The 24090-nt window shown below is 41.1% G+C and overlaps 1 protein-coding gene across 5 annotated transcripts in view; it reads left to right on the forward strand.

The window, feature by feature from the left end:
* scaper (S-phase cyclin A-associated protein in the ER) overlaps positions 1–24090 on the forward strand; it is a 129269-nt gene that overhangs the window by 51719 nt on the left and 53460 nt on the right. For all 5 annotated transcript variants that reach the window (XM_015343606.2, XM_015343608.2, XM_015343609.2 and 2 more), the window contains 3 exons: positions 2447–2583; positions 12318–12383; positions 13022–13148. In XM_015343606.2, the coding sequence (XP_015199092.2) occupies positions 2447–2583; positions 12318–12383; positions 13022–13148 (330 nt within the window). The remainder of the gene's footprint in view (positions 1–2446; positions 2584–12317; positions 12384–13021; positions 13149–24090) is intronic.

Here is a 24090-nt window from a genome sequence, read left to right on the forward strand (position 1 = left end):
ACACCCCCCCTCCAGCTTATCTGCAGGAGATCAAAATTTCATCAAGTGTTAACGACACACCAGATAATTGGACGGGACAATGACTTTTTGACAGCCTTGTTCCTCTCGCTTCGGCCTTGACTAATGTATATATTGCACAATGAGAGAAACACCTGTTCTTTCAATAGGGGAGGCTAGACTGATTGAAGAAGTCCTTTTCTATACATCAAGTCAATTTGTATTATGGGGGGCTTGTTTGTTGCTGGTGTCATCCTGTACCGCTCAGTAACAAGACTTCCTACCCCATGCTCTTTGTCATTCTCTTCCCCCTCCCCCCCCCCCCAAAGGATCCTGTGATATCAATCCACGGTGCTCATCGTGAAAGGTGAGAACTCTGAGAAACACCTTGAGCTCTGACTCTCTGCAGTGGCTTCACTGCTCTTTTCTCTTGTTGAGGCTCTGACAGCTCTGAGCTCTCCTGGCCCCCGTGGGCTGAGGGATGAATAAGCTTGTTGAACTTTCCAGTGCTCTTTCCAGCCATCTCTTAAAGCTCCAGATTAGATCAGAGTTGGAGGAGTTTCGGGGGGGGAGGGGACATGCCGGGACTGGAGACTGTCTGCCGGACCGTTCCTCCTCCTCCCTTGGACGGTTGCAGGGCCCAGGTGGGCGGGGAGAGGGGCTTAGCTGCACCTTGCGTCTGAGGGGAGCTGGTAAACCCTCCTTCAGGTGGTGTCCGTTTCAGGGGCCAGATGAGCCGGATCAACCCGGGTTTTGTCTCTTCTTTCACTGGCAACCAGGAGGAGCCGTGATGAGAAAGACTGGAGCGGCTGCCCCTGCAGCGGGGCAGGCTGGTTAAGTTTCACCCTCGTGCCCCTCAGCCCCCCAGCTCCTTCGTTCCCCAGCCCCCCTCTGTCATTGCCGCTCGATGAGAGACCCCCTGAGCCAGGCTGGGGCTGCGGTGCATGCGGCGGACTCCGAGCCGATACGCTGGACTTGTCTTACCGGGGAAATGCGCGTTCTGGTATGCAGACGCGCTTTGTGAAATGTGAGCGGGGGGGATGTTTCTCGTAACTCTCTAGTCTCGCAAACTCTTGCCTTCGGGAAGTTTCGGGAACTTTGAAGGCACGATGATGTGCTGTTCCCTTTCATTGATACTTTCATTGAAGAAAATTGAGGCCGAAAGGAAAAAGCCCAAGTGCCTCCAGTGCCGTCTGTGAGGTGCGTCATGAGAAAATGTATTTCCAAGTGATGGGGTAGGAGCAGACCCAGTCTTCACCCTTCGGTTTCGGGGAAACCTCCTACAAACATGCCTAAGCCATGGCCTGTTTAACTGGACTTACTCGCACTGTATACCTAATGAGGTCATGCCTGGCCACGATTTCTTTTTTTTATAAATATGTCATTCCCCAGCATTGAGCTAAATTGTACAGTTTAAACAGTAAGCAACCCTAGGCAGTAATTGATAGAAGTAAGCACACAGAAATTGTAGTATTTCCTGACTAATGATTTGATGAACACTGCTGAAGTAATCCGGTTCAAGGATATTTTTTTTAAATTTGAATGTGCTTAGAACAACTGTAACTGGGCAATTGAGGGGAAAAAAAACTAAAGTACAAATCCGGGGTCTTTTTTCAAGTGATGTACAGTAAGTTCAGAGCTTTGCAGTCCTGCTGAGAAGTAGCGACCATCAGCTGATATACTTCAGAGAAAAAATATTTTAAGAGCATGCGAGTAAGAAAACTTTGAATTTCTAGTTAAAGAACCAAACAATAACAGATATTTATTTAATTCTGGTAGCCCAACTTTTTTTTACAAGTTTAATAAAACCGTTTATTCAATTTATTGAAGAGTTCAATGTTATAGAGACTGTTGCAGAAACCAGGCTGCTTGTGTGGTTACACACGAATAAGATCATCAGAACACTCAAGTTCCCATTTGAAATGTTATATTAAATGCTACAGTAGGAGTTTTTTAAATGTGGGAAACTGCAGTCCAGTGGTTTCAGTTTTTAGGTATACTTTCAAAAAGAAGAATTTTATAAATGAGCTATTCGTTAAACAAATTTAAACAGTCCATGATAGCACTCTACAAGAGTGCGTGGGTTAGTTGTTCGGGCTCTGAGCTCCAGACCAGAGTTCAGATGCTGTGTGGGACACCGCTGTTCTGTCCTTGAGCAGGGTCAGTAAGGTCTCTGAGTTATTATTATTGGAAATGAGAGTTTGTTCTTAATTAATGTACCCAGTTCAATAAAATATTGTTTTAAAAAAGCCACCTTTTAGTGATGAGTTTTAGAGTTCTGAGCAAAGATCAATTAACAGTCTTGAAAAACAATTGTCCGACACATGGAAAAACTCATCTTGAAAGTGGAATGGAAAAAATAAACTCTGGGGAAAAAATACTCTACGGGCCCTGATAATGTACCCTAAAGGAAAGCTGGCCATTGACATTTACTTCTGTTGATTTAAAGGAACACCTGTCCTTAAAGAAGTACATCGTGGACATCGTGACCGACAGCTCTGTCGCCGTGGAGACGGTGAAAGACGGGGAGGAGAAGCAGAAGGCGAGGAAGAAAGCGAAGAAGCTTCGAGCTCGGATGAGCTCCAGGTAATCCAGCCATCTTTCTTCCAGGGGCATTACTCTTCACGGGAAGAAACCTAATGCGCCGAAACACAACAAGCGCGGCTTTTATGAGTAACAAGCGGATGGAAAGCAAAAAGTTATGTGCTTCATGGCTGTCTTAAGCATAACACTGATGAGCCTAATTTATAGCCACTTTCTGTGATTGGGGAAGAAAACTGGAAATCGATCTGAAGCCCCTGCTTTCACCTGTTAAGAGCTTTTCTCATAATTGGCTGCCAGAGTGCTGCCAAAACTGCAGCATCCTCCAGTGTACAATAGTATGTTAAAGTATGTGTAAACCATGCCTATTTTTCTTCTCCGGGCTATTGATTTTTAAATGAAGTATCAAAGAAAATCAATAGTAATCAACAAATAGAAGGCAACGCGCTTCAGTGTCAGATCCCAGGGCTGGGCTTAATCAATTTTGTTGCCTGTCACAACAAGGGGGTGGCGGGGGGGGTGGTGGTGGTGGCTGAAGAAGTCGCGAAATGGAAAGTGTGTTGTCGGATGAGCCGTTTGTCATTGGGCGTTAAAGAGGAAGCAGGGAGGAATGACACGGGCTTGTCCGAGCTCGTCTCACTGCGGGCCGCCCTGGTTCACCTTGTGACTGAGGTGTCACCGGCTGTAGTTATTTTCATTGGAAGACATTACCGCATCCTAAGGTTCTGGATCATGTTGCCTCGAGTCGGGCAGAATCAAAGGCACTTGTCTAACATGTTTAATGAATCTTTAACTGAACTGTGAAACATACAGTCTACCTGACATTGCTTTTCAACACCAAGCGATCTATCAGTGCCGCGGGATTAATGCCTGTGTGCTTGCCAGAATGTTTTATACCCAAGACGGAGATTTCTTCTCCGCTGGGTGCATTTTTCACTGTTTTTCCTGCCATTTTGAAGACTCAAACAATAGTATTTCTGATTTGAATTGTATGTGGTTTTGTGCCGTAGCAAATCACTCACTGTTATAATCTGCAATGTCTCCGTGTCATAGCCTCCCTGCAGCCATCTGTGGCTTCACGGTTAATCTTGATGTGTTCTCTTGTGCTCATGTGGGGGATTGTAAAGAGCACAAACTTTCCCAATAAAACACATCTCAAATCTCTTTGGTGGCCCGTCACAAATATGAATAGTCATGAAATTTTAAGGCATTCTTAATCTGAGAATTTTGTGGGGTTTTGGTGATTGTTTTTCATTATAAATAGCATTTATCTGTGTTGAAGATTATTCCGGCGCGTGTTTGTGAAGTACCTGCTTACATGGAGCTCTACAATCAAACCCCAGCACACACATGTGTTTCTTGGAGAAAGCACTGCTGGTGCAAATCTGTAACAGTGACGCCAGTTAGTCAGGGTGCGAAGAATAGGTTTCATTTCTCTCATTGGATTTTAAATAGGCAGCATGTTTGAAAAATAAAAACAGAAGTCAGTAGTTCCAAATTCACCAGATGGCCATCTCCAAATGAGAGGATGGATCTGATTATCATTTGAAAATAGCCCTGTATAAACGCAAGAATCTCGGCTAGGGGGGGAAACTTGTTGAGCACATGATACCATGGAGGTGCTGTGAGTGGAAAAACATGACTTACCTGCCTGAACTGCCGTATCCTGTCTGTTCTGATCAAGGGCCTTGAGGTCCCATCGGCACAGGGGAATTACGTGCATTTGTATTGTGGTTTGAGCTTTCGGGAGCATCGCCTTAGTATCCGACCTTTAATGTGAAGCACGGTGGCCTTTCTGCATCCCAGCAGCCGGAATGGTGTCGGACAGGAACTGTTACTCTGCCGAAGCTCCCTCTTCTTCTAGTCTGCTTTGCGCGGATCCAAGTGACGACGTCGGAAGAATCTGTTCCCAGTCACTCCCAGCCCCTCACCAAGCTGCGATAAGCACTTAATACCTACTGTAAAAGGCTTTGAGGGGTCATAAATGTAAGAGATCCTCAAGCCAGTGGTGTCATAAAGGAGCTGCCTTCTTTGCAGTGCTTTCTTAGATCTGAACGGTCAGACCTACATACAGTACAGACACTGTCAGAACTCTGGATCCAGATCTTTTTATTGACATTATTAATGCTCTGTGTTCTTGGCAGTGTCTTTTTTTTGTTTTCAGGTGGGGGGAAAAAGTGTCGTTTTTCAAGTGTGGATGATCCCTTAAGCTGAAAAGTTTCATTTTGCATGTATCCCCCCCCCCCCACCTCCATTCCCCTTCGATGCGTGACATGTGGGTTTGTGCAGTGCATGTCTAACTCGGCTCCGGGGAACAGAGTCTGCAGTGTTTGGCTTGACTTCGGAAAGAGACGCACTTACAAAGGGAGCTCTGTTGGTGGAGCGAAAAAGGCGATCGCAGACACTCACCGTCCCTGAGTGAACGTGGCTTCTTGTAAACCGGAGAAGTGGGGGGGGGGAGGAAACAGTGGTCATGTGATCTGTTCCTTACAGTATTTCGATAAATTGAACCGGACAAAGAATGGGAAAGTGTCGTAGTCCTTGCTCTCATACCAAATGATCCAGCTCGCAAACCTGACACCACAGATCCTTTAACTGTTGGGATAGAGCATTCCTGTGCTTAGTCTAAGCCAGATCAGCGGTGTGCCAACAAGCCGGTCGTCAGTGCTCTGGAAAATATAGTAGAAAGCTTTGTTAAGATCTGTTTTGGTTGTTAGTAGTGGCCTTGTCTTTTGTTGGATAAGTGCAGTTCTCTCTTGCTTTAAATGGTGATGCGCTGTTTCAGGTTTTCAGCCACATGCCTTCTTTCTAACTAAAGAAGTTTTGAGTCTCCCTCCACAATTCAAGACAGGCCATGTCCTGCAATCTTACCAAAAAAAGTGTGGCGAGACTAGCTTTTTGACCAGGTCTGTGGGCATGGTGTGAACATTTTGACCCACAGTTGTAGCCACCACCTGCAAGAATATTTGTGAGAAGTCCAGCAGCCGTAATTTAATTGCCTTTTATTCTGTTCTTGGTTGATAGCTCTTGAGTACTGATTACAAGTGTTCACGGTACCTTTAAAGTAGATATATGTGTACTGTCATTTTCATGTAAGCAACTTTATAAATACATATCCTACCAGGCACATTTTTATGGTATGAGCTGTCTGTATGCACTGCCAGTAAAGGTGAATGGAGGGACAGCTCATGATGAATTGATTATTAGTTCTGCATTGTAGCTTTTGTGTTTTTTTTCTTAAACTGATTACTAATATTTATAACCCTACCCCATTTAACTCAGACTGCTGTAGCAGATAATATATTGCTTAGCAATTGCTCCCCATTTAACCTCTAGGAGTGTAAACCTGTCACAGCAGAATAGTGTAATATCTACACTGATGAGGAGGCAGGATATTGTCAAAGCCCCATGTGAAAACTGAACAGATTTGTCTGCTTTTTCTTGCTTTTATCGACTTGATTAATATGTTCAAATGCACCCTTACTTGAAAATTCAGTGATGCATATTTCTAATGTTGGTATACTTCAGAAATGAACTATTTTTCAAATGCCAAGAACGTTCTTTCATAGAGTACAGTAGGTCCTTGTGTTGTGATCTGTTCTTTTCCCTTTGTCTGAGGGCATTAGCTTCAGTTTGGATTCTCAGGGAGCAAAGTAAAGCTGGCAGAAGATGATGCCACTTTTCCAGGAACATTGGCTAGGAAATGTTTCAGGAGACCACGAGTCCCGTTTTCAAGCCACTTTTCAGCATCAAAACCAGTCTGATTGTTTTCATGATGTCACGAGGACAGTAGCACCTAATAAAACCCATTAACTCGCATAATTCATGAATTTCATCAAAAACAAGACTGTGGAAACAAGGTAGCGAACAGATCATTTCGTACTGAAGTATTTTAGCAATTAGTTCTAGATGTTTAAGTATCTGTAAAAATTAGTATTCAGATGTTTTGGAAGCACACTGTAGAATACTGAATACTATAGCAACAATGGGAAAAAATATTTTAATATCATAATAATTCTTAGTATCAGTTGTTTTTATCAGCCCCTTTAATCTTTAAAGATGATCATCTTTGAATGCAAGGGATAGCCCCTGAATGATTTTAGCTCTGTTAGTGCTAAACTGTACACATAACATTTCATTAGACAAAAAGTTGCCAAGTATTTTATTCTGCACCTGTGTGATCTGCTATTTACCTGGACGTGTCCTTCTATCGGAACACACAATGGAACAGATTGTGTCTTGAGTTATTTTTAAGGATCGCATCACGAAAGCAAAAACTATAAGAAGTGGCTTTGATTTGATTTTGCCCCCATTGTGTTTTTAGAATCGACGGCAGCAACAACATTTTAAAAGATAACGGGCTAATGAATGGTACAGAGGCAAAATCTGTTAGCAGCCGAGAAGCAGAAGTTTGAATCACTAGATCGTGCACTTGTGAATGACGGTATCGGCTCTGCATAAGCCAATTGAAAATATATTTTGCCCTGATTGGAGGTTTGCAGCAAGTGTTCCCCAGTCTCCTCCGTGTGCCTTGTAGGGCCTCTGCTGCAACAAAGTATTGAGCTTGAACATGGTGTAACTTTCCCAACATAAGAAAAATTACAAATGAGAGGAGGCCATCAACTTGGCCCATCCTGCTTCTTTGGTAGTTTAAGAGAATGTAGAATTTCACCCTTTGGGCATCAACCACAGGACTGGAAATCCCATTCCCGACACACTCTACTATAAACGTTTTGTGTAAAGGAGTATTCTTATGAGGGGTCATAAATGTAAGAGCCAGTGGTCTGGAACACTGGTGTGTGGAAATGATCCATACAATTTCCATACAAAGGTATATAGAAAGGGATGAGCTTTTGTCATAAATGAGCTGCCTTCTTTGCAGTGCTGGCTTAGATCTGAACGGTCAGACCTACATACAGACACTGTCAGAACTCTGGATCCAGATCTTTTTATTGACGTTATTAATGCTCTGTGTTCTTGGCAGTGTCTTTTCTTTGTTTTCAGGTGGGGGGAAAAGTGTTGTTTTTCAAGGGTGGATGATCCTTAAGCTAAAAGGTTTCATTTTGTATGTATCCCTCCCCCCCGAGGGGTTTTCACTTTTCTATTGGTAGCCCCAGAATCCTAGAGCCTGAAAGAGCTCAATTTTATTCCCTGATTTTCGAAACCCCATCTTTGGTTGTCTTTAGCGTCCAAACATATACCTAATTTGTATAGGATTGTTTTTGTGCCAACTCTGTTATCACATATTCTGGAAAGGAGCTGAGGGACCACATTGAGTGGATTTGATGGGATCTGTGAGTATAATGCCACATCTGTGTTCCTTTACAGGTCTTGTGGTGTAAAGCGAAAGTGATTTCCTGTTCCCTTGCGTGATCTGGTGGGGCTCAGCTTCTGCACATGTGCAGCAGTAATTAAAGCCTGCTATGGTGCCCGAAGCCTCCCTGTTATTGAATTACAGTTCATTTGCTCTGCAAATTGATTTCTAAATACCATCCCCGCTGTTATGGGGATGGTGTCTCTCCCTACCCTAAGAAGCCCGACCAAAGCAAGAGGTTTTTCATTCAGAAACTGTTCATTTGAGACGTTTTGGGAGGGCCACTGATAAATAATTAAAATGTCTGAATAGGCGGGAAAAGCGATGAAAGGCAAGATAGACTGGTGGTCTAATCTGTTTAACGTAAATTTTTCAATTCAGCAGTTAGCTTTGCAAGCTAAAAGGGAGAAAAGTGGACAGCTTTTTCAAAGACATCCAATACCAGAGTAAAGTATTTCAAAGTAATAGATACATATTTCTTGCATGTATTTCTTGTATGTTGCATGTATATTTCTTGTAACGTTTCATTTTAGTCGTGCATTTTCATTTAAAGTGCAGCTAGTCCAGAGGAGTTCATGGATCTGCAGTACCTGGCCCCAGAACTCATTCACAACAATTGCACATCTGGAAATAATGCAGTTAAAATCTTAGGTCTTACTTCACACTCAACTACTGTGGTCTTTAAAGTTTTGTTTTTATTGCATCAAGTTATTAATAAATTTATGAGACAAACTTTTGTTATTGCACTTGCCATTCATATCTTTACTCTTTTCAGGGGTAAAATAATGCACCCCATGTGAATCGCCAATATAGCCACATTCATGCAGAGTTTTATGGGAATCGACATACCTAAGTATTATAATTACAGGCTACAAAGTAAGGTAACTGTTCCCAGCAGCAATAAAAGATTGCTCATCAGAACTCAAGTTATTTTTGTTCTACTGTGTTGCCACTTCTCCTGAGGGTTTTTGGCACAGGGCTAGTATTCTGTCTGGTTTTCTTCCCCCCAAACAGATAAAGAAATACAGTAATTGTCGGTTTCCAGTTTTGCTCTAGTTTTTCCAGTTCCATTTTTTTTTTTTGCGATACACCATTAAAATATGCTGTCTTTAGATTATTGCTTAGTGGTGCCCCATCTCTTCTATTAACCTCCACTACGGGGGCTCTGCTGGCATCAGGCCAGTTTCCCAGTGCCGACGGGAGGCAGCGAAGGGAGGTCTCGCAGAGAGTGATAGACAGCTGAAGGCTTCCACCTGTTGGTCCCAGGCATGTTGGAGCCTCTGGAGTGGTCCTGTCTCAGCTCCTCCGCAGCGCTGGCCCTCCGCCAGCACAAACAGACATCCTCCAATGAGCGTCTGAACAGGTCCGCTCAGTCAAGGGTTTTCACGAAGGAGCGGGCGAGAAACATGCCCCGCTCTCTCTCATGAACACTTCCAAACCGCGGCCGCGCGACGTCACCCGCTGAAGTTTTGACAGCCGTTCTCTGCCATTGAACCAGGAAGAGCCTGAGTCACTCGAGTGGGAAAATGTTTGAGGAACTGTGGAGCGCCCATCGAAACTGCTGGAGTGCCACAGATGCTTTGTTTAGGTTCATTTCTTATTTTATCCCCGATCAAGTTGTAGTTTATCTCATTTTTAAAAAGAAATGTTTTTGTGTTCCCCTTTAATCTTTATAGTTTAGAAATTTGAGGCCACGCCATTGATTAGGCCCAGTTGTATAGTTCAGTGGGAGCATTCTCCTGCAAAGAGATTTTCAGAGTAGTGCAGATACTTCCAATACAGGTGAGCCCACTTCCAGTGAATGAGTTTCTTTTTAAGTTAGGTTAAAACAGTTAGTCTTCCTTTAAATATCTGAAGAATACATTTGACCCTAGGAAACTAATGTGTTTGGAATTCATGTCAACACTTCTTAGAAATGGGATGTACTTTAGTTGAATATTTTTATGATTATTAATGATTTATTCCATGAAGTCCTACCAAAACAATTTGATACTCCCTTTTTGTATTTTAAAATCATGCCATGGTGTGACGGCGAAATATATATTTTTTGTTCTGTCTTGTCTCTAAATATTATTGACAGGAAGAATTGTTTCATGTTTATAAATACATTTATGGAACCAATAATGAAACATTTCAGCATGGAATAAACCTTTACCTGTTCCTTTACAGCCTAGGCTTGCTGATGCAACTACCTGCTTGAACTTCTAAATACATTTATTCCTGGTTTTAGTATTACTTCATAGTGTTGTTTGGTTTAAGAGATTAATCAATTTTATTAATCAATTAAGAAATTGATTGATTGTCCTTTTTTTTCTTTAAAATGTAATTGTATATTTCTTTAATCATCTCTGGATATTACAGGGTTAAACTGAAAAGCAGCCAACATGCGAAAGCAAGCTCGTTCTGTTTCCACAAACCAGATCACGGAAATATTTGCATATCTGATGACAAATTGGAGAATCACAAGCTGATGAATGGAAACCTCAGCGGTAGTTTTGGGTTTAACAGCAGGATATTGTACTGCAAAATTTCAGGATGACATGGTCAGAGTGGAATCTTGCAGGTAAAATTAAAGTGGTGTATACTGATAATACTTGAAAAATTATTTAATAACCCAATACAACCAGGTTGAAAAGTGTTCTTCAATTTATCAAATTAAATAATAGCTCTATTAATTATGTTATAATTAAATATATGAATTCTATTATAGTAAAACTTTATATTATAGATTCAATATATTAAAGTATATAAATATTTTAAGATAATAAATAATAAAATATTCTAATAAGATAAAATAGCCCTGTTATTTGTGTTTTCCAATACCTTAAAGTTGGGGGATTAGATGACATATGAATGGCCATAGGCAGTTTGTGATTTGAGTGGGTATTTCGGTAACTTCTTTTGGGCAGCAAAGTTGTCTTTTGGATCCTCAGTAGTGCCTTTTTGGCTGGTAGGTATTTCTTGGCCTGTAATAAAGATGGGGATGTACAGTGGCATATAAGTTAGCTTATTATATAGGGGAATCCTTCTTTGGGGAGTTAGCATGATCTTCCCTCATTCATGTGGGTTTTTTTTATCCCAGATCCTCTGTGTTTTTTCCACCTCCAAAGAAATACTAGCTTAATTAATTGGTGTCTCTAAATTGTTCCTTTCTCTTGGCCCTGCAAACCCATGCTGGCCAAGAGCTGTCACCTGCTCTCAGTGCTGCCTTATGCCCGGTACTTTTGGGATGGCTTTCAGGCTACCGTCACTCTCTTCTGGACAAGGAGCTTTCAGATAATGGGTGGTTGGCTATAATGGGGGTGACTAAAGAAACAAAGAAATCTATAATTTCACAGTAAGCTATGCAAAAGATGCAAAATGTCTGTGTAAAAATCTAACCTTATACCACTCATTAATCCCACAACACAGTGGTGTGCGTTCTTGTTCTATGCAAATTCAATTGCAGCATTAGGAAGGAATTTAGTAATTTCTTTATTTCATGTATCTAATTTCATGGAGTAAGGAGATTACGGGTTCAGCTATGTATTTCAGTTTTTGTTCAGTGCTTTAAATACTCTGTTATTTCGTTTCCTATTTCATCTGTCTAACCTTGCGCATCATGTCACTAGTCCAAAGGAAACTCATTCATTGACCAAAAAAATGAATTCAGACAGACGGGGGGTTAGTTTTCTGGGAATATATTACAGCGTAACCTCTCATCTTCCTGAAACCTTTTCGGTTTATCTCCTGGTTGCTGACAGTAAATCCTTCGACTGTCTGGCAGGATTTCATTGACTGTTCTTATCAGCTATCATGGGGCCCAGTAAAAGACAGCTCCCTACTCAACCCCTTGAGAAAGCAGCCGCCTCTTGCCATACTCTGGCTCAAGGGCTAATTGTTATTACAAGGCCAGGGTTTTTATCAGGACATTTAGGCTTACAACAACAATATGTCAGAAGACACTGTTAAATGATGAGAATGTTGTAATTGAGCAACTTCCAAGGTCTCTTTCCTCGTTATTTTATTTTATTCCTGTTGTCAGAAGAATGCCCTGGTTGTTGTTACTGACCGCATCTCCCACTGATCTCGTTTTCATTTGGTGTAATAACTTGTCATCACCAGCAGAAGCACAGAAAGTGCATCAGACAGGGCCTGCTTCCATCAACACCTGTTTTCCTGAAGCTGGGATTAGACTGCCCTGCAGAGTCCGGACCGGAATACACTGAAGAGCAAAACTTGCCCTTCATGTGGTTTGTTAGCTTTCTGTGCACTTCTTTCCAAGTAGCCCGAAAGAAAAGAGGTCTGTAGTACAAGCTGGAAGGCAGAGACAGGAAAAATAAACAGAAGTGTCAGGCTTTGTTTGGCTTAATGACCTTTTCCTGTCCCCAGTGTTTTCTTATCTTCTCAACAGTCTTGTTATCAAGAATGGGGGGGGTGTTTTTTCTCCCTTGGATATGAAGTAACTGTTTTTCTTCATCTCCAGGGGAAAAGAGTATGAGACCTCTCTGGAAGCAAAGGCTCACATCCCTGACTCTCCATACAAAGCCAAGTAAGTAATCAAGACTGCAGGCTTACCTTTGTGCTTGACCACCTAAAACTAGAGGCGAACATTTATAAAGGTTACTTAGGTTGCTCTAGGCCCACATAGTCCTTCAGTAGGCCATGATTTATAATGTACATTAAATGCTTTTTACAGAGCTTGGCCTCATTAAAGTAAGGAGCCTTGGCATAATAAAAAAATTAAGAAACACTAGTTGCCAGATCTGGGCCACACAAATATACTCTTAGCCTCATGCATCTGAACGCCCTAATGCATTTGGTCATAATATGAGTGTGGTAAGACAACTGGAGAATTCCATGTGTCTAGAAAACTCATTTTAATGTGGCATGGGGCTGTTATTTATGTTGTTTTTGCTAATTGTTATACCAGGAGCATATTTGTATGTTTTAATTTTGCTTTTGATGCTTGCGCATTGTCATTCACAAAGGACATTAACGTACCCAGGTCACATGTGGGGCTGTGTGAATTGCTTTAGCTGACTGCTGCAGTCTTCTGCCCCAGAGAGACAACGTTTCTGTTGGGTGTGATTGCCAGGGAGACCGGGCAGGACTGTGAATTTGTGACTCAATCATTTTGTTAAAAGGCGCAACTTGTTTGTGAGAAATATCCTTTCATTGGCTCCTCAGGCTCCAGCGACTGGTGAAGGACTTGGTGAAACAACTCCAGGGGCAGGACAGTGGTCAGTGGCCGAGCAACAAGGTGTCGGGCCTGGACAGGACTCTGGGCGAGACCTCCCGCATCTTGGAGAAACAGGTACCCTGACTCCATCAGCTCTGTACTCCTCACAGACAACCTGAGGTACACACCCAGTGCTGCGATAGAGGTTCATTGCTGGAGCATAACAAGGGTTCTTAAAAATTACAGTGAAAAAGAACAAAAGTCCAACATAGGTATTTTTAGGATTTCTTTTATTCCAGTTCTCTTCTGTTTTGCAAAATAATGCAAGCAATTTTAGCAGTGAAGAAGCCAAGATGGCTTTGATTTTTTCCCCTAATTAAGTAATTACACTTCTGCTTTTGTTTCGTGTCTTAATGCATACAGCAGCTGTGATGATTCTGTCTTTTCAAGTCCGTTCATTCCTTTTCATCATTTCCTGTACTACAGAGACTGAGCACAACTAGTGCTTTTCAAGCTGTAATACAGCTCACATCTCAGTCCCTGTCTGCTGAGATGAGTTTATGGTACTGAAATCCCCACTCATCCCTGAAACATATTTTAATCTCCTAATGAACCCATTTCCCAGCACCTTTCAAGAAATGTGGCTAGTATTCACTAAAGTCTTTCTCTACCAGACTGTTCCTATTGAAGGCCAAATCTGGTAGTCATTGTCAAAAAAAATAGATGTTACTGATATAAAAGATCTCTGGTCCCACTTAATTGATCGGGAAATGCCGAATAAGGTACAACAAATGTACTGGTCTTCTCATATATGTTAATTTAAACAGTAGCAGGTTTAATTTAAAGAACATTAATATGGCTCTTCAACAAGGACTTTATATTATAATCCATTTGAATTATCAGACATCAGAAAATGATCTCGACACAACTGAATCTGTGGAACACCAGTGGATGCCTTGCTTACATGATCTTGATTTTCTCTAACCTTTCAACATTACAAATTATGTGTTTGCTTAGAAAATGCCCGTTAGAATGCATTTTAGTAATAGTACAATATACAATCTTAACTTGTTGATGCAGCTTTTTTTTTAGAAGCAAACAAAAATTAAGGGAGTCTTGTGATTTTTCCAACTTAGTAAAAGCATTGTATAGTAAATACACCATTGACTATATTATCTAGTGAAGAGCAAAATAATAAAATGTCCGATCATATGCAACTATATCGAACACCCATTTCATTTCAGGTCATCTCCTGACCGGTAATCAGAAATGGCCCAAGTGTTTATTTCATACGGTCGGTTGAATACGTAGGAGTAAAAAAATGACTTGATTCACTGTGGTTTGCTGAGCTACCTCTAAAATGTCTGGAGCCATCAGTAGTAAATGGAATACCCAGACTAATTTGGACATCGACCAAAATAAGAAAGAAATAATAGCATGCCCAACTGAGCTTCTTATCTGTTGTTCATGAACCTTTACAGAGAGAAGGAGCTGCAGCTTTGAGCTTGCGTCCGGTCACCTGTTGACAGTGCATGTCATTGTATGACATTTACACAAACTGCCAGGGAAATCATTTCTTCAAAATGTGAAACATCTCAAAGTCTCATTTTTCAAGGCCCCTGAATGTGATTTTTTTTTCTTATTTCCTGCCCCCTAATGGCAGGAGCAATTTAAAAAAAACCCACAGCAAGTCTCGTGTTGTAGAACAATGTGGAACAAGTAAGTCATCCTCGGACATTCCCTGGAAGGTGCCCTGCTTATTTGTCACAAGCTGATTTTTTAATTGAAATTTGAAATGTATTTTGACATAACGGTTAGAATGCTAGAACTATAAGCTAATTGTCCGTACAAATTCAATTTGGCTGGATACCACTTTGGATTATTCACTCTGCCCTCTTGATGTCATCAACAAAGATATTCAGCATTTCTTCTGCACCTTCTTCTGTTACTCAGATGTCACTGTTGAGGTCTGCAGGAATGCAACACACTCAACTTTCTCATTGAAAAGTTACAGCCTCCACCAACTGCAATGGGGAAATAAACAGGATTTTGACCAAACATGTTTCTTAGTGAACAGTACTTCTTACTAATTATTGAACAGTAAGACTACTGCTTGTAGCATGCATAAGGTTTATAATTATAAGAACCATATATACATGTATGAAATATACAAATCTACTGTATGTCAAATATTGTATGTATGGATTCTGTTTCAGAAGTCAGATGATATAGAACATCTAATAAAATAATTAAAACATTGTCTCTTCCCCATAAAAAGAGAACTGGTACAGTGTCTTCCTAAATCCTAAGCATATCCCGTTGCAGGTGATTATTTTATGTAACAAAGACAACGAATAACAAATATTGTCAGAACTGAAAAGTCTCAGCTTGTTTTAAAAATGAAGATCACGGTTATTGGGAAATGGCAGTGTCTTTTAAGGCAATGATGCTGTTGTAGTGATATTAAGAAGACTGACTAATTCTGTGAATCAGGAGAGCAACAAGCAGCCATGTTATTGTCTTAGAAAACCTTTTGTTAAATGGTATCATAGTCCTAAGCAGCTAATTATAGAATTGAGTGCTAAAAGTACAGTATTAATGACTAGAGGGAAATTAGCTTTAAACAAATAAGCAAGTACAGCTGTTGTTCAGACTTCCAGCTCCCTTTGCACATTATGTTTAGCAAGAGGCCATTTACCCTGTCACTGGTGAAGTCTCATTACTCCCAGCACGTCCTGATCAATAAGGTCAGGGAAGACTGATTCGAGCAGCTGTCACAGTGTTTATGAAGAGGAAAATATACAGTCGCTTCTAGTGGCGAGCTGTAATTCTCCTGCTAACTCGCGGGTCAAGAAATCAGAAGACACATCTCGCATGTTGGAGGGCGGAGGATGGAAAGATGATGGTGCCAATCATTGACTAGAGGGAGGGGATAGATGCTGTTAATGAATTTCCCCAAGGAGAGGCAGAGAGGAAGGAGAGGGAGAAAAAAGAAGCACCTGTGATGGAGTGGTTTAAGTGGGGAGGGGGGGTGAGTGGGAGGCAGGCAGGAAGCAGTAAGCGTACAAGCTGTCGGATAGACTGACGGTGTGTTAAGATGATGTGTTTGTGCTAATGAGCTGGGCAGGGACAGGAGTGGGCCTAGGGGGTGGACACAGCCTGGGGCCTCCTCTCCAATTAGAAGTGCTGCTGTGACTGTAGTCAAAAGCTGAGCAGCGACTTAAATCCATCCTGTCGCAGATTGTATTGCAACTTGTTTTTTTTTTAAGTGCCTAAAACGTCCCACTCGTGTCTTGTGTGGGCTATAAAAATGCACATTGGACATGGGCACTTAGATTTGTGGTCTGTCTTCATCCCCTGTAAATAGTTAAGGTTTCCTGGCTTGTTGTGCCGCTGATTTGAATATCATTTAGTTCAAATGGCAAGTAAAAATCCAGGCTGTTGCATCACAGTGTCTGGTAAAAAAATGAGATTAGAAGAGAGAATAAAGAAATGGGAATAGGAAGGTGAAATTGCCAATACCTGTTAGACAGTTTGAGTGTTACTGTACCCTCACACCCTCTCACTTGTGTCTCTTTTCTTTTCAGCATGGAATAAACTTTTACCTGTTCCCCATCTTGTGTTGAGGGACAGTTTCTTTTTTTCTGTGCTCTGAAGCATAGAACATTAGATGGGATAAAAGCAGGCAAATATATTAATTTATTTTTTTCTTTTTCTTTTACCCACCAACACCACCGTCATTAGTGAGTTGCCCTTTTATGCAAAAGACGTATTAAAAGTTGTCAGCATCTCATCCTTTGCCGGCATCTGGAACAATGTAGTCCTGTCGCACATGTAGAGCCAAGACAAGGACCCAGCAGTTGTTCAGTGCCAGGCCCGCAGCAAGGCCTAGAGGTAACCTTTCTTTAAGCTCCCTCTTGTATCTAGAGTGTCAGCTCACAGAGTTAGGGCAGTAGTGTGGCCTGCAACACCGGCTTCCTGTTCTAATCCCTGAGCAAAGAAAAATAAACAGCATACCTCCATCAGCCTGGTGTCAAGAATCTGTTATTTACCAATACGTCTCGCTTCGCTGCTCGGGACAAAAGCACGCCTCAGTCAAATGTTCGCTGTCTCACTTGGCTGAAACGTTTTTCTACTTGTCACATAGTTTGAATGTGCCCTTCTCGTCTCATTAAAATGACATCTTCAGCAATACCTGACCGCCCCCACCCCTCCCCCTCCTTCAGTTCGTCCGCAGAAGTTTTTGACCTCTGTGCGCTGCTCCCTCTGTGACCGCTAAATGGTTTATTTTGTGTCAAACCAGATTTTTGTTTTTCCAAATTTCAGATAACTTTTTCAGATCTGCACTTACCAGTCATGAGCTCACGTATTTACATTTCAGCCAAAATGTTTGTCATAGCTTTCAAATAAAAGGTAGCCCGAGACGGACAGTGTTTATCACACGGCAGGGACTGTCAGAAACTGTTGGGTCTCAGAACTTCGGAACAGGGCCAGTATTTACATTTTCATTTGCTAGCTGTCAGGAGCCGAGTCTCTGTTGTGGCCGATGGGTGGCTCGCTGTTCCTGTGCGGAAGGACGGATTCTCCTGTCAGCGGCCTCGCTTCCAGCTGGCCGCGGGCTCGATGGAGCCCGATTGGATCTGACCAGTAATGCAAACGTGAGCAGGAAAAAATAGCCGCATTCCTTTCCTTCGTTGAAAAGGAGGTCTGAAATAAGGTTCGAAAATGCAAATGGCGTTCTTTTAGAGAATTTGTTTTTGTATTATCTACCAATCACGGTGTGAGAAAGCAACAAAACGCACAATACGTCAGGAGCCACAGCAGGCTTTTGTAAATGCTTTAATGCTGATGGATGTGAAAAAACTACAGCCTTGGGCTCCTGTGCTACAAAATGCTCATTTTTCAGATTTTTCTTCTCCGTTTTCTAAGAAAGCACAATATAATTCATTAATAATTTGAAGTCTCGTCTGGGGTACCTCACACACCTCGATTGCGTTTGCTGACCAAGACCGACTTGTGATCTGTTGCCTACAAAACGAACCAAAAATGCTTCTGCATGTCTTGAGTTTAATTTTAATTCCATTAACTACTGTTAAATGGCTTTTTAATGTTTTTTTTCTATTATAGTAAGGGCAGTGCCTGAAAACCTTTCAACAGTTCTTTGCATGTTAAAAACATTTATACCCATTAGTAATAAAATAAATCAATTTGGTTTAATATCACTCAACACTGACCTAAGTGAATAATCAGACAATGTTTTAAGACGACCACATTCATTAAGCAGAGACGTTTCTTCCCATACGTGAGCAGTATCGGTTTTCAGTATAACATTTTCACAAATAAACTACATATTTCACTTCATGCTTTGAAAAAATTTTTTCAAAGCGCTTTGAAAAGATCTGAGTCACATTTCTGTTAGAAAGCACTGGGTTTTAACAGTTGTTTGCCTGACGATGGATGTTAAGTACCAATGAGTGAGTGAGGTGGCTTCACTGTCTCTCCTCAATCACCTTGACTCTGAAATAAACACTTTCTGAAAAAAGTCAATGAAACCTGTTTTCTCAACAGCAGTGATCTTTTGAGGCATACCCACTAGGTGGCTCTGCTCATAGCAATTAATGTCCTCACTGTTTTCCTATCCTGGTGTAGTCCCCTGAAAACAGCTTGTTGTAGTTCACTGACACTCCTCGCTGTTAGGATTAGAATAAAAGTATCAGACAAGGTTTAGGAATTCTTTTGCTGTATACTGTCAGTTAAATAGTTGTCAGTTGCACATAAAGTAGCCTTTCGTTTCTCACCACAGACATGGTATTGAAGTTTGTGGCTCTTTTTTTTCCCTAAATGTTTATTTAAAAGAAAGGTCACTGAAGGAGTCCCTAGAGAACTAAACTGGTAAATTAAAAAAAAAGCCTCATTATGTTTTTGCTGGAGATCTTATGCTTTTCAGTCTGTGCAGCCCGTGCCATCATTTTAATTGGGGTTTTAAGCATGAGGAAAAATAAAATAAATTATAATGAGGAACATCTCATTAATCTACAGTATTTCAATGTGAAACCAAAGGTTTTTCTTTGGAGTAGTGCTATCCACATAATGTAAATCAAGTTTTACCATCACTGAATTGTTTCTCAGTTTATTTATAATATAATGTTTAATGTACAACTTGTGTGATGTTATGAGAGCATCTTTCAAGCCTCTCTTTTAGTAGAGTGCCTTTCAGGAAGACGTTAGGTGTGCTCTTAAAGCAAATACTGTTTTGTCTTAATTGAATACTGTTTACAGTATAGAAATGTAGATTTAAGTTAGCTTTGCCTTCTTCTCAAATGTTTTTTTCTTTTTTTTTTAAGCAAAGGCTTTGGGTATTTTCCTTTGTAGTGAGCAGCTCATCCCAGAGCAGTAAAGAAGTCTCTTTCTCGTATAAATGGCTGTGACTGAGCTTGGAGTTGAAACAAGGGATAAGGTTACATTTGTGGAATCTGATCTTCCTGCAAACAAGCCCAGTGAGTGAAGGCGGCTGATCAAATCAGTTTCCACAGAGTCCCGAGTTAGGAATAGCTGGAGTCAGTTAGGAATAACTGGAGTCGGGCCCTCTTTGCCCACAGATTTATATGATGTGAACTACACAGATGCCTCTCTCCTTTTGCTTAAAATCACATATGATGAATTGGTTTGGTTGTCTAAATGTATGTATTAAAAATGTTGCTGAGGTTTTATTTGACAATGCTAAATATGACGGGCACAGGTTAACCTTCGGCTGCGTTGACTTTTGCTCGTTACAGCCTACTTACATGGTTTTGCTTTCCCACGTTTTTGAGCTGCATCCCACACAGGAGGAGCTGGAGATCCGTGCATGCCCTCATAGTCCCCAAGTTTAATCTGCCAGCGACCATGAGCTGTTAAATTCTGCTCCATTGCAGTCTGCCAGTCCTGAGTGCGTGTCTGTCCTACTGATTGCCCCTTCTCTCACCCTGTCACTTGACCTCTGCCGCCCTTTGTGTTGGTGTCTGTGGCTCCTTTGCCTGGATCACTATGACCTAGCAATATTGCCTTTAAACAGTACTTGAATGAGTGTGCCACCTTGGTGTCGTTAGCTGGGTTTATGTTTTGGAGGACAGATGTTTTCGGGTTCTCCAATGTCTTCGATCAGAACTAGAATTTCATTTCTGTTTCAGTGGGGGCTAAAGTACAATGGCAGACCCTGCGCTCTGACCCCAAGCTTCTCTCCCTGTCTCTGTGTCTGTGTCTCCATTGAGAAAAGCTGGGGTATGCGAAAAGACGCATTCCTAATGAAAGAAAATGTGTAGGGCTAATAAAGAAACATTGTATTATTATATTATATTATATATATTATAAAGATGTCCTAGACGTCTGGATTTCTACTGTATGTCTAGTTAGGGGCATCATTCCAAGCTATGAAATGAGAAAAAAAGTGAATAATTAAATGCATTAATTAAATGAGTTCAGTGTAGAAGATCCTCAGTCAGCTTACCTACTGTAAGACATTTTGTTAATAAAGGCAAAAATAATTGTGTAGTGAGTGGCTCACATTAATTTTGATTGCAGAATTATTCTGCATGCCTCCTGATTTTCTATTCCCCACTTTGAAAGAAAATGTCTCATTTGAGGGCCTGTGAACAAATGCATTCAAACAGCACAGCATTGATGGGCTTATAAATGTATACATTAATATGCAAGTAGAATCCATAAAGTAGTAACCAGCCCAGAAGCATGTCTAGTGGAATATGGTGCATTCCACGCCTGCTTAAGCAGCTTGTTCAAGTTTCAGAGCCTGTCATGTGCACAACACAGGCAGTTTCTTCCCTTAGAAAATTCTGGCTACGTACCATTACATTTTCTAATTGAGTGAAACATTCATAATTAAAATGTTTAGATTCTGCTGAGGACTTCAGCATGAAGTGGAACACCTCAGGGCTGTTGAGCCAACCATGAGAGACAGGGAATTTATCTTCCAGATCCACACATCACTAATACAAAATAAAGTTCCTTGATCTAGGATAAAGTTCCTAGATTCTGCTTAAAAGCGTTTATTTTTTGATTGCAGAATTGACAACCTTTTTTTTTCTTAAGGGGTAGTTTTATTTTTTGTTGGGTTTTAGTCAGACTGGAGGTGTCTTGAAAGAGAGTCTATCTTAGTGCTTAATATGCAGTCAGCGTTTACAAATTGAAAAAAAAAGAAAATGCTGATGTTTTCACTTGCATCTGTCCTGCATCACAACAGGTATCATATTCAAGAGAAAGTAGAAGCTGTGATGTTAAAATACCTTTTCTGGTATGTAGTATATCTACCTTCCCACTGTTTTAGCATGTTTATTTATGACAAGGTGACATTTGTGAAGATGTAGTTTTCCACTTTACCAAATAGACTTGTGTGATAACAAAAACAGTAGATATGGAGCTCACTATTGTGGTAAGAATGTGAAAACTGATTGAAACAATGGCATTGGACTTCTGCAGTACTGATCCATGAAAATAAACAAATCATGATTTTCTGATCATCCAATTTCTATTTTCTGTTTTGTAGAACATAATAGCTGTGGGGTGCCGTTTGCAGGATGCAGTTTTGCCTCTCTTCTCACAGTGGTCTGGCAATACACTGACTAGATATTACTTACTGTAGCTCAGTCCCATAGCAGTGGGCCAGATAGTGTCTGTTATTTCTGAACCAGAGTAGCCTTGAAATCAGGTAGCATATTGTTTTGCTGTTCAATTCCTTCTGTCTGTCCTGTGGATGAGAATTTAAACGGTCCTTAATGCTGAGTCATTAAAAGATCCCACCCATGGTGCTCTTTGGTTTATCCCGGTGTCCTGGCTGAATCCTACTTCGGAAGTGTCCAGTGTGGCTTTCCTCAACTTCCCCCTTAATTCAACTGGCGAAAGCAATTTCTGCTTCTGGCACACTATGATGACCACGGGTCACCCTGATGGGTACTGTACTTCGGTGGTGGATGAAACTGATCCCCTTCAACGTGTAAAGTTTTTGGGGATGAAAGGGGCTATATAAATGCACATATAAATGCAATGCATTATTATTAAAAATGGCAGAATTTTAAAAACCTTTGTCACTGCATTGACTTGGCAAATGTCACATTCTATCACAAGAATCACATTTCACTGACCAGTTTAACCTTGTGTTGGTGTTTTTGTTTGTTGTTCATTAACAATTCATGTTAAGGCTGTCTAATGACAGTCTTTGTGACTGTTATCAGCTTCGGAAGCTGCACATTCCGCTCAAAGAGTCATTAATGATGAATTCCCAATTCCTCCTTACATATCACTGACTGGAGACCTGATTTGTCTGACTGGACTTCTCAGTGTGATTTCCAGCCCATTATTCTTAAAGGAAGCTGAGTCTTATTTTGCTACAATGCCTTTTACCTCATTGCGTTATAGGCATATGATATTTATTATCTGTAAAGGCATATGTTATTTATGTACATTCAAAATTTAAGTTGATTTGCATCTGTTATAATTCAGTTAGTTTGGATTCTTTTAGTGTTAAATGATTCACTGCCAACATGAGTCTTTATTGGAAAATATCCACTCAGTCTATTAAATATCTCCTGGTTCATATATGCAGAAGAAAGATTTCCTTGATTCAGACCTCAAATTGAATATGTAACCAAAATTGATCTACACCTTAGATCAAGGTCTATTTGTTCCGTAAACGCAGGTCAAGCTGTAGGCATCGAACTCGCTGTTGCTGGAGCCTGGGCAGCTCTACCAGCTAGTTTGTAATTGTCTACATGGTACTGTAAGTGTAGTTTGTTTGATTCTGTGACGCCGTGGTGTTACTGAGTGTGAGCCCAGTGTTCAGAATTGTGTACGATTTGAAACCGATTGTTAAATAGTCTGGGATTGTTAACCGTCTACTGGTCTTGCAAAAACCGCAGCATTCAGCTACATTTGTTTGAAGTACTAAGGGTTCTCCAGGGCGCCGATAAAGTCGGCCCAGCAGACCTCTTCAGAATGAAGGGAGAAACGCCGATCAGAGGGCACAATAGAAACTGCGTGGCAGTGCATTTAAAACCGAGAAAAGCAGGCACTTCCTTAGCCAAAGCACTTCCTTCAAGAAACGGCTGGATGCGATCTTTGGATCAATTAGCTCCTAACTACCGAATGGGATAGATGGGCCAAATGACCTCCTTCCATTTGTAACCTTTCTTATGCCCAAAGTGTATTAAGACTACACTTTTCTACTGGTCTGTCTCTTCATTGAATATTACACTGGCTTTAATTGAACAAATTCATTAACAAGAAGGTATCCTTGTACATAGGGAAAACATTCATTGATTCAGAATCAATAACACCTTTCTGCCTTTTAATTCTGTGAATTGAGGGCATCTTTCAGCAATAAGCATTTGAAATAATCAGTATATAGAAAGGCTATTAAGAGGATTTTTGTGCTTTATACAGATTTTTTTTATTGCACCTAAACTAGCCGTCCCCAAACCTATGCATAATGTCTAGAAATGAGATTCTAGAACCAGTACCTCCTTCTGGTCATGTAGTGTGCTGCTGGGAATTAAAAACTCAGAAAACATTTGCAGCATGAAGACTTTCTTCTTCTCATTGACCCTACCTGGAGAGTCTTCATAGCGTTGAGGAACACAGAATATGAAACGTTTGCATTTGAAATGTTGACATACAGGTTGTTTAAGGTTGTGCTGCACAGCACAGAGGATCAGAAGGGGCTGAGACTGAAAAGGCTGCTTGAATGCTGAACAATGAAATTGGCACCGTTTTGCCTGCAAATAACATCTCCCATCTCCTAGAGTCTGTTGTTTCTGCAAAAACCGACTGTTTTACTGAATGACTAGCCTGTATAAAGCCCCCTCACGCCAGTGGCTGGAGGTGCTGAGAAGATGCAGACGATGGGCTGCACTGAAACCCACCCAGCTCCTCTAATGAACTCTCAGACAGTTGTTCCCCATCTGTTGCCTGGGGTCTGAAAGGATCGGGAATCCCCTCCCCCACAATTTACTGGCAGCTAATCACAGTGGCTTGTGGAAGACAAGTACAAAGGCAAGACCATCCAGCCCACCTGCTATTATACTGGCAC

This window comes from Lepisosteus oculatus, chromosome 5 (assembly GCF_040954835.1).
Source record: "Lepisosteus oculatus isolate fLepOcu1 chromosome 5, fLepOcu1.hap2, whole genome shotgun sequence".
Lineage (NCBI taxonomy): Eukaryota > Metazoa > Chordata > Actinopteri > Semionotiformes > Lepisosteidae > Lepisosteus > Lepisosteus oculatus.